At 39.2% G+C, this 10,055-nt stretch overlaps 2 protein-coding genes across 2 annotated transcripts; both read left to right on the plus strand.

The window, feature by feature from the left end:
* The first annotated feature begins 5,839 nt into the window (after nt 1-5,839).
* Nucleotides 5,840-7,907, plus strand: LOC125489220 (serine protease inhibitor dipetalogastin-like). Its single transcript, XM_048624362.1, has 2 exons — nt 5,840-5,970; nt 6,228-7,907. Exons 1-2 carry the CDS (start codon nt 5,955-5,957, stop codon nt 7,646-7,648), a joined length of 1,437 nt encoding a protein of 478 aa, XP_048480319.1. The 5' UTR covers nt 5,840-5,954; the 3' UTR covers nt 7,649-7,907.
* A 161-nt stretch (nt 7,908-8,068) lies between these two features.
* Nucleotides 8,069-9,484, plus strand: LOC125489221 (serine protease inhibitor dipetalogastin-like). Its single transcript, XM_048624369.1, has 2 exons — nt 8,069-8,228; nt 8,470-9,484. Exons 1-2 carry the CDS (start codon nt 8,213-8,215, stop codon nt 9,231-9,233), a joined length of 780 nt encoding a protein of 259 aa, XP_048480326.1. The 5' UTR covers nt 8,069-8,212; the 3' UTR covers nt 9,234-9,484.
* The last annotated feature ends 571 nt before the right edge of the window (nt 9,485-10,055 follow it).

The raw sequence follows: 10,055 nt of genomic DNA on the forward strand, positions 1-10,055 counted from the left end.
GCTTCTGTAATTGATTACGGTTGGGAGAAGCGGTGGAAACAATTTGAAGAGAAAACTGTAAAGTATTCAGGAATAATTTATAACTATTTATCTTATCATTACATACATTATGTACACATATATGATAAGTAAAGCGCGCCATGCTACTTGTGTTACATGTTGTTGGTGTTAAAAATACACACCCTTAGGAGGCTTACTCATTCACCAGAACTTAGATTCACATATCACAAAAACAGTTGTGCAACCATTACGCAACCGTAAAAAAAACCTTCTCTATAGTAAATAGTCACGTGACCAACAAAGTTCCTATAGAAAATGTTTTTGTTTTTTCGCGAATTTTGAAATTCTGATTTCAGTTTCGGGCTTAGATATACCTACCATGCTGCACATGTAGGTTTCGGCTTAGTATACCCTTTTTGCAACACCCTGTATTTTAAAGAGGAGAATAGACAGCCTTTAGATGTGACGTCACACCCGGGGTTCAGAGGTTTCTGTATCAATAGCCTCGTTACTGCCTGATCCTCCAACGAGGTAAAGCGAACGTGACTCGGGTTCGGAATAACCCTACAGCCTAATTGTATAATTTCTGTCCTCATGAACATGGGTTCCTAAGTTTTTCGTAGTTGTCTACAGGTGTTTAGTATATTATGTAAGCCGAAAGGTGTTCAGTCTTTCTGAACAACTTACATACATTTCTTAATTCTGAACAACCTGCTTAGGTACTGGAATTTCGTAAAATAATTTAAAAAAAAACTATTCAGAATGCAATTTTCTTTGCGTGATAGGTAGTTCCCCAGAATGAAAAGATGTTTTTACCCTTTTTTTGGTTACTATACCACTTTTGCAACACCTTGTAAGTAAATGTCCGTGGTCGTTATTATGTGTTTTATTTTATTTCACAGTTAAAATTCTATTTGCCTCCGTCAAAATGTGTTCAGCCTTTAAAATTATGCGCTCGTTTGTCATCAACATCATTGCCCGAGATCTCAAGTTTCTGTATCGTAATTAAAGTTTTTAACTTCTCAACTACCTACCCAAGTACTTAATTGACTGAGGTGTCAAAAATACTGGAATAAATTGAAATTTATTTTGATCAGAAACAATTAATCATTTTGGAGTCACGCCTCTGTCGTGTCGGCGCCTGCGGCCGGCAGTTTTGAACAAAACTGGGCTCTGCTTGATAAAGTAGGTCTCAAGGATCTATTTATTAACACTAGAGAGAGAGAGATTCTCCCCCTTAAAAGGCAGTAAATAAATTGCAAATTGTCATCTTCCGTTTAAAAAATGTATGTTATAAAAGTTTAAGAGACCTTCGTGGAAAGAATCCAGTTTTACGGGTTAGTTTATCAATTCCATAATCATAGCTATCATGGTTTAAACTTGTACTGTGTAAACTTTATACTCAAATCCATTGCAAGCAAATCTCTCAACTAAGAAACCAAAAAGGTAAGTTTTATGATTTTACTTAAAAAAAAATAAGAATAAGGCAACTTCAAAAACTGAGGTGTGAAAGTGCCTGTATTCCTTTTCTATTACACCTATATTTTGCGAATTTAAAGTAAGTATATTTACAGCTTTTGTGGCGGCCCCTTTACATCTTCACCTATCCACGTCTTCCAGCTAACCGTTGGAGGATTCAAATAGAATAGTTGCACATCCTGATCTGAATATTTTAGTAGCTTGGACATGCAACGGTCAGGGACGAACTCAGGGTGGAAGGAGTCCCTTTTCAACAGCTGTAGAGCCCCCCCATGGCGAGTAAGGTGTTGCTGGGTGTATGTTATGTATATAAAAACGCATGCAATAGTTTCCATGACATGAAAAATAGTAAGTATTTTAGATAATATTAAAATAGCAAACACAATACATATTTTTACCTTTTTCAATGAAACTACATACTTTACACTTCGATAAAGCGCATTTTTTTGTGGTGGGGGATTCAGTTCAATGCAATGACGTCACACAATAATTTAAATTAATTTATCATTGTGATTTGTCACTTAGGTATAATAAAAAAAAAAATTGGGAGTGAAGTAACGAGGAGACAAAGTTGAATCTAGGTATTAGAGGTATTTAAGCTCTTAATAACAATACATAATCCTAATCCTAACTAATATTATAAATGCGAAAGTAACTGTATCTGTCTGTCTGTATGTCTGTAACTCTTTCACCCCAAAACTACTGAACGGATTTGAATAAAATAGTATGGTATACAGATAGCCTAGACCCTGAGAAAGAACATAGGCTACTTTTTATCGCGGTATTCCCACGGGAAACTTATTACCATTTATACAAACAAAAGATAACCAGTACTTATCTTTTGTTTGTATAAATGGGGTAATCTATTATTGGCTATACAATTTAAAACATGTATTAGGCTTTAATTTACTGTAATATGCTGTTGATTACCTGAATAAACCAATAAATAAATATAAATAAAACTTTTTAAGGCGAAGCGAAGCTCGCGTTAACATTTAGTACATAATATTATAAAGTTTCCTTAATCCGTCCCTGGGTTCCAGAACTAGCTTCGCCAGAATGCCAATTGAACGAGCACGTTAAAGGTTATTTTAAGAATACCTTTGAACTTGCAGCTTTGAATGTAACACGCCAATTGTAAAGAAATAGTTGCTTTTGTAAGCAAATGTTCACTTTACAACTACAAAGACTCCTTCCGGTTTCAAAATTCCGTCTGACTATGGATCTACGAATGTAAAACCATAACTAGACAGTACAGTGAAGTTTTAAGTACGTACTTGCCATTTTTTCCATGGTTTGTAAAATAGATAGTCATGAATCCTGAATCATACACGGATAGATAGATACTTACATAATAGTACCTAAGACCCAAGCACTATACTATTAATAACAATTTGTCTATAAATAAATATCTGCAACGTCCGGTAATCGAACCAGGGACCTTCAGCATAACAGTCAGGGTTAACCGATACACCATTCGGTCTTCAGTACCGTAAGGCAGTGCATTATCTAGAAGTTCTAGAATAAAGCATGAGTGCTTTCATGATTGCAGGAAAAGCGCAACTACGTAACTAGGTTTAAACGAATCTGAAACGTATTTCCGACGGTCATTTCTCCGCATGACTTTTCTTCGACAGAATTTTTCACCAAAGAACGATACACCGACTGAATTATTCGCCTCCGAATTTTTGGACGACGGAATCTTTCATCAAAGAACGATTCACCGACAGAACTATACGCCTCCGAATAATTGGACCTCGGAATCTTTCATCAAAGAACGATTCACCGACAGAACTATTCGCTTCTGGATGATTGGACGAAAAGAACATTTCACCGAAGAATGAATCGTCGACAGAACGATTCCTTTCTGGATATTTCCACGACATAAACTTTCATCTAAGAAGCATTTGTAGACAGACAGAACTTGTACCAAATCATTCACCTAAAAACAATTTTCCCGCAAAACGTAAAGTTTTATGAAATTGCTAAAAGCAATAATATAGGCACTTGTGCTTGAGATATCAAGTAATCTAAAAAATAAAAAAATAATGTGGGTAGTCATAATTTTTTTTTACTTGTCAAAGTGTGTCTGCATTTGTGTTTCAAACCCCCTAATTCATTTGTTTTTTCTTCTTTTGTTTTTTTCTTTGTGTCACTCTGTTTACAAAATGGAAAACTTGAAATATCGCGTTATTTACGAGTATGAGTTCCACCGTGGCACCAGTGCTGCAGAAACGGCTCAAAGGATTAATGATGTGTATGGTGACGGTGTCGCAAAAGAAAACACAGTGCGTTTTTGGTTCCAACGTTTTCGTTCTGGAAATTTCGACCTGCAGAACAAGCCTCGTGGACGGCCGGAGACCAAAGTTGATAATGAAGAATTGAAGGCTATTGTGGAAGCGGATCCATCGCAAACCACGTCCGAGTTAGCTGCAGGCTCCGGTGTTAGTGATAAAACTATTCTAATCCACTTGAAGCAAATTGGGAAGGTGAAAAAGCTTGAAAGGTGGGTACCTCATGAATTGAGTGAAGCAAACCGACAAACGCGCGTCGACTGCTGCGTTACGTTACTCAACCGGCACAATAATGAAGGAATTTTAAATCGAATCATTAGCTGCGATGAAAAGTGGATCCTCTACGATAATCGGAAGCGCTCATCGCAATGGCTGAACCCTGGCGAACCAGCCAAATCCTGCCCTAAGCGAAAATTGACTAAAAAAAAGTTGCTTGTAAGTGTTTGGTGGACTAGTGCCGGTGTCGTTCACTACAGCTTTCTTAAATCTGGCCAGACGATTACGGCAGATATCTATTGTCAGCAACTGCAAACCATGATGGAAAAGCTAGCTGCTAAACAACCGAGGCTGGTCAATCGCTCTAGGCCACTGCTGCTTCAGGACAACGCTAGACCACACACTGCACAACAGACGGCTACCAAATTAGAGGAGCTTCAATTAGAATGTCTTAGACATCCACCGTACTCTCCGGACCTTGCTCCAACAGATTACCATTTTTTTCGCAATTTGGATAACTACTTGCAAGGAAAAAAATTCAACTCCGATGGGGCAGTCCAAACCGCCTACAAAGATTTTATTGATTCCCGCCCGAATGGTTTTTTTTTGTAAGGGGATCAATGAACTACCTATGAGATGGCAAAAGTGCATACATAGCAATGGTACATACTTTGATTAATTTAATATATTTCATTTAAAAAAAAACGACTTTATGTTCCTCCTATAGAAAACGCCAATTTTATATGTAAGGACCTAAGGACCTAATATTAGTGATACTAACGGTAAGTACAGATTTAATTATAGTTAAGTACAGTGTAGGTACAGGCCACGGGCCTACCGTGAGGTTGTTATTGCTTTTATTTACTAAATAAATTAATAGTTATAAGTAACTATACCTACCTATTTGTAATTTATTTTTAACTACATTATCCACATTAAAAATTCCGCGAAATCGCGTTTAACGGTCACTGTTGTCAATGTGAACAATAAAAACGATAGTAAAGTTTATTGCGAATTATTTCTCGGAACCATACCTGGGTTTGGGGGATAAACAAAACATGAAACAGATAAATAAGAGACGCGACGCAAAACTCGTTTTCCTCCAATGCAAAGCGCGGGAAACCCGCGTTGATTTACTCCTAGTGATGTGGAAAAGGCCGAAGATGATTTCGGCTGTCAAAGTTTTAACCGGTCAAAAGCCGAAACGAAACGAAGAAAACTACATCATTGCAAATACTATTTACCACGAATTCTTACTAATGTAATGTAGTTTGGTTGTGGTCTGGCAAATAAGTAGGTAAGTATACTTATAGAAAACCGTAAAAGAAACACAATAATTATTTTAACCAGTGTTAAATTTATTTATGCTCTCTATTTAAGTAAATACCGATCTATTAAATATATATTAATTATTAATTTGTACCTGTATAATTATTACATATTGACCTACACGCCTACACGTACGTAGAATTTTCTAAAAAAATATGAGACTTGGTAACTTTTAGTTAGTCTTTCAATTTTTCTCTGAGCAATGCACAATGAATCAGTTTGAAGTTTTTGTTTAATTCTATGACTTCTAAAATATCGAACCGATAACATTAGTTTTTAACAGCTAAGTATTCTATTACCAATTTGTTTCCGCCCCGATCTCTGTAATAAACCAATTTTATACAGTATGTGTCACTTATCATTATACCTATGATAATGATTGAACGATGATGATGACCCAGGTATCTAATGTAATGTGGAAACAATATTACTTAGGCCGATGTCAGCGCATCACTATAACTAACCTGTTGACCTAACACAGATAACAAACACAGAACACCGTCTTGTATAAAAGTGTTAATAAGTTGTCTTAGTCATCACTAAACTTAAGACAGTCACACAGTCGGTAGTGTTACTTGCAAAAAGACGTCGGTTTAACTTAGGTATCTACGTTCTTGAGAAGATTACACGGCGGATATGATTCGCCAATTAGGTAAGTTTGTTTTATTTTACCTACCTAAGTACCTAACTATTTTTTGTTTACCTTGATATGAACATAAACAATAGATTTTTTTAATACTTAACTGCCTACCTTCTTGAGTAAGGTTAAAAATGAGGTTACTTATTATCATGTTAAGCAGGTAATTACCTATGAAAGTGACAGATACCTAGTGCTCAAACAGTAATTTGGACATCCGTAGCTTATTGGACACATCTTTCATAATTGCTAATACATCCGTTCACCCGCAGCGTTGACCGCCCTGCTGGCGGCCGCCGCGAGGTCCGCGCCCACCCTCTGCGAGATCTGTCCCGCCGAGAAGGCCCCGGTCTGTGGCTCCGACCAGGTCACATACTACAACGGATGCGTCCTCAAATACTGCCAAAATAATCCAAGCGTCGTCGTCCTACATCAAGGTTACTGCGCAGGATCAACAAACCCGGATCCATGTTTATGCCCAGAAAAATACCAACCAATTTGCGGCACAGATGGAAATACTTATGGCAATGAGTGCAAGCTGAGATGCCAAAAAAGCAGAGTGCGCGTGGAGAAGGCTTACGACGGATGGTGCGGCAGCCAACACCCGCAAGTGCAAGTGGCCGAACCAAATGGAGTTCAAGTGGCCGACGCAAATGGGGTCCAAGTGGCCGACGCGAATGGGGTCCAAGTAGCCGACGCGAATGGGGTTCAAGTAGCCGAAAACTCCGACCCTTGCACGTGCACTAGAAGCTACAAACCAGTTTGCGGGTCCAATGGAGAGACTTATAACAATGAATGTTTGTTGAACTGTGTCGCCGCTACAGACGCCCAAACGAGTTCACCTGTGGCTAAAATCTACGACGGTCCCTGCGGCAGCCCAAGCTCACAAGTACAAGTGGCTAACTCGAATGGGGTCCAAGTGGTCGACGCGAATGGCGTTCAAGTAGCCGAAAACTCCGACCCATGCACGTGCACTAGAAACTTCAAACCAGTTTGCGGATCCAATGGCGAGACTTATAACAATGAATGTTTGTTGAACTGTGTCGCCGCTACAGAAGCTATGGCGAGATCGCCTGTGGCTAAAGTCCACGATGGCCCCTGCCTCCCAGCCGGAGAGCAAGTAATAGTGGCCGACGCGAATGGGGTCCAAGTGGCCGAAAACTCCGACCCTTGCACGTGCACTAGAAGCTACAAACCAGTTTGCGGATCCAATGGCGAAACTTATAACAATGAATGTTTGTTGAACTGTGTCGCCGCTACAGACATGACGGCTAGTTCACCTGTGGCTAAAATCCACGACGGCCCTTGTCCCCCAGCCGGCTCGCATGTGATAGTGGCCGACGCGAATGGGGTCCAAGTGGCCGAAAATTCGGCTGACCCTTGCACCTGCACTAGGGCTTACAAGCCCGTCTGTGGGACCAACGGGGAGACTTACAACAACGAATGTCTACTAAACTGTGTAGCTTCGACTTCTTCAGGCGTTGCGTTGAAGCATGTGGGGGCTTGTGGTTCAGATCATGTGGCTCCCAGCAATAAGTGTGACTGTGGAAGGGATTTGGAGCCGGTGTGTGGTAGTAATGGAGTGTTGTACAATAACAAATGTCTGTTTGATTGCGCTTTAACTTGGAACACCGGCATGACGATAGTTCACCCCTCACGTTGCGGCCCCCCTCCGCCATGTTGCAAACCGTAAGATTGTAGGTATTTGAGGAATAATAATTTAATTACGTACTTAATTCTATTTTATTCAATTTTGTGGCAGTAAGCACTTTTCTCATGAGATCAAAATAGTGACGACATGTAAATTAAAACATAAATACCTATGTAGTTAGGTGTATAATCTACTAGTAGTTATCCTGTATTGAATTGACTATTACCTAAGCAATAATAGGTACTAACGTAACTACTTTTAAAATGTTTTATATTTTACAATAAAATATATGCATGCCGAAGATGTCTTTTCAGTCGTATTACACATAACAAACCAAATTTCTACAATATGTATCACCATCAATTGCCAGCGGCCAGCATTTATGATGATGATTGATTGATTGATATAATGTGAATATTACTTCGGCCGATGTCAGCGCACCACTACACTGTAACCAACCAGTTAACAAACACAGATCACCGTCTTGTATAAAAGTGTTAATAAGTTGGCTTAGTCATCACTCAAGTTAAAAAAATCGCAACAGTCGGTAGTGTTACTTGTAAAAAGGCGTCAGTTTAACTTACTTGAGAAATTTACACAGCGGAAATGATTCGTCAATTAGGTAAGTAAGTAAGCTTGTTTAGTTTGAACCTACCTTAGTATCAATACCTATTTTACCTTGAACATAAACAATACTTTTGGATTAAATACCTACTAGACGGTTAAGGATGAAGTAACATATTATATTATATAAAAAGACGAGTAAGCAGAAGCAGTAACTTGGACATGCGTAGTTAATTTAACACTAACAGACCAACCCTCGTAATTTATATCAAATCGCTAATCCAAAAATTCACCCTCAGCGTTGACCGTCCTCCTGGCGGCCGCCGCGCAGTCCGCGCCCACCGTCTGTGACCACTGCCCCGCCGACCACGCCCCGGTGTGTGGCTCCGACCAGAAGACATATCACAACGGATGCTTCCTCACCTGCCTCACTTATGCCCGTGCGGCTAAAATCCACGACGGCCCCTGCGGCAGCCCAAGCTCACAAGTACAAGTGGCTAACTCGAATGGGGTTCAAGTGGCCGAAAACTCCGACCCTTGCACTTGTACTAGAAGCTACAAACCAGTTTGCGGATCCAATGGCGAAACTTATAACAATGAATGTTTGTTGAACTGTGTCGCCGCTACAGACGCGATGGCGAGATCGCCTGTGGCTAAAATCCACGACGGCCCCTGTCTCCCAGCCGGCTCGCAAGTGATAGTGGCCGGCGCGAATGGGGTTCAAGTGGCCGAAAATTCGGCTGACCCTTGCACCTGCACTAGGGCTTACAAGCCCGTCTGTGGGACCAACGGGGAGACTTACAACAACGAATGTCTACTAAACTGTGCAGCTTCGACTTCTTCTGGCGTTGCATTGAAGCATGTGGGGGCTTGTGGCTCAGACCATGTGGCTCCCAGCAATAAGTGTGATTGTGGAAGGGACTTGGAGCCGGTGTGTGGTAGTAATGGGGTGATGTACAATAACAAATGTCTGTTTGATTGCGCTTTAACTTGGAACACCGGCATGACAGTGGTTCACCCCTCGCGTTGTGGCCCCCCTCCCCCCTGTTGCAAAAAGCCTTAAGTTTGTTGTATTCAGGAATTTACCAATAATTATGTTTATTTTTCCTATTTTGTGGCAATGAACTTAATAACTTATTTTTCTCATGAGCTTAAAATAGTGACGACATAACCGTAATGAAATTAAATTAAAACATAAATAGGTACTTTATCTGTTAATGACTGTCAAGATATAGTAAGTAGGTACTTACCTAAGTATTTTAAAGTATAAAAATTGAAATGTTTTTCACGAATAAAAATTATAAGTTTTAACAACCTGATTTCTTTTTTGGGTTTCGCACCTACAATGCAAATAATAGAACCCTTATACTTTAGGTATAAAATCTAATATCAACCAAACAAGATTCGCATTTCTACAGTGCCAAAAAATCAATTACCTTTAGAATCATTAGCTAACAATTTCTACCAAACCATACCCGATAGCCTGATAAGGAAACGTTGAATAAAAAACATTTACTATTCAAATCAAACAATATAATTATGTATATTTATTTTAGCCAACACTTCGAATAACTTATCACATTTACTAGGTAAGTAAACAGAATTATTAGCACATAGGTCCGACAATATCACATGAGTGCCCATATTTGCTTCAAGTGTTTGTTTACAAAGTATATGTATACCTTACCTACTCTCTTAAGCTATTTATACATAGGCTATAAGGCACTTTTAGGTAAGTAGTTTAGGTCGTAAATAAAAGTTAGATAAAATGTGATGAACCAGATTAAACAACACTATTTTTTTTTCGTCAAGTGTAGAAAACTCTTAAAAAGCACTCGCAGAAACAATATTTAGGTAAGTATGTAAAAAATACGTAGAAACAAAA

This window comes from Plutella xylostella, chromosome 3, assembly GCF_932276165.1.
Source record: "Plutella xylostella chromosome 3, ilPluXylo3.1, whole genome shotgun sequence".
Lineage (NCBI taxonomy): Eukaryota > Metazoa > Arthropoda > Insecta > Lepidoptera > Plutellidae > Plutella > Plutella xylostella.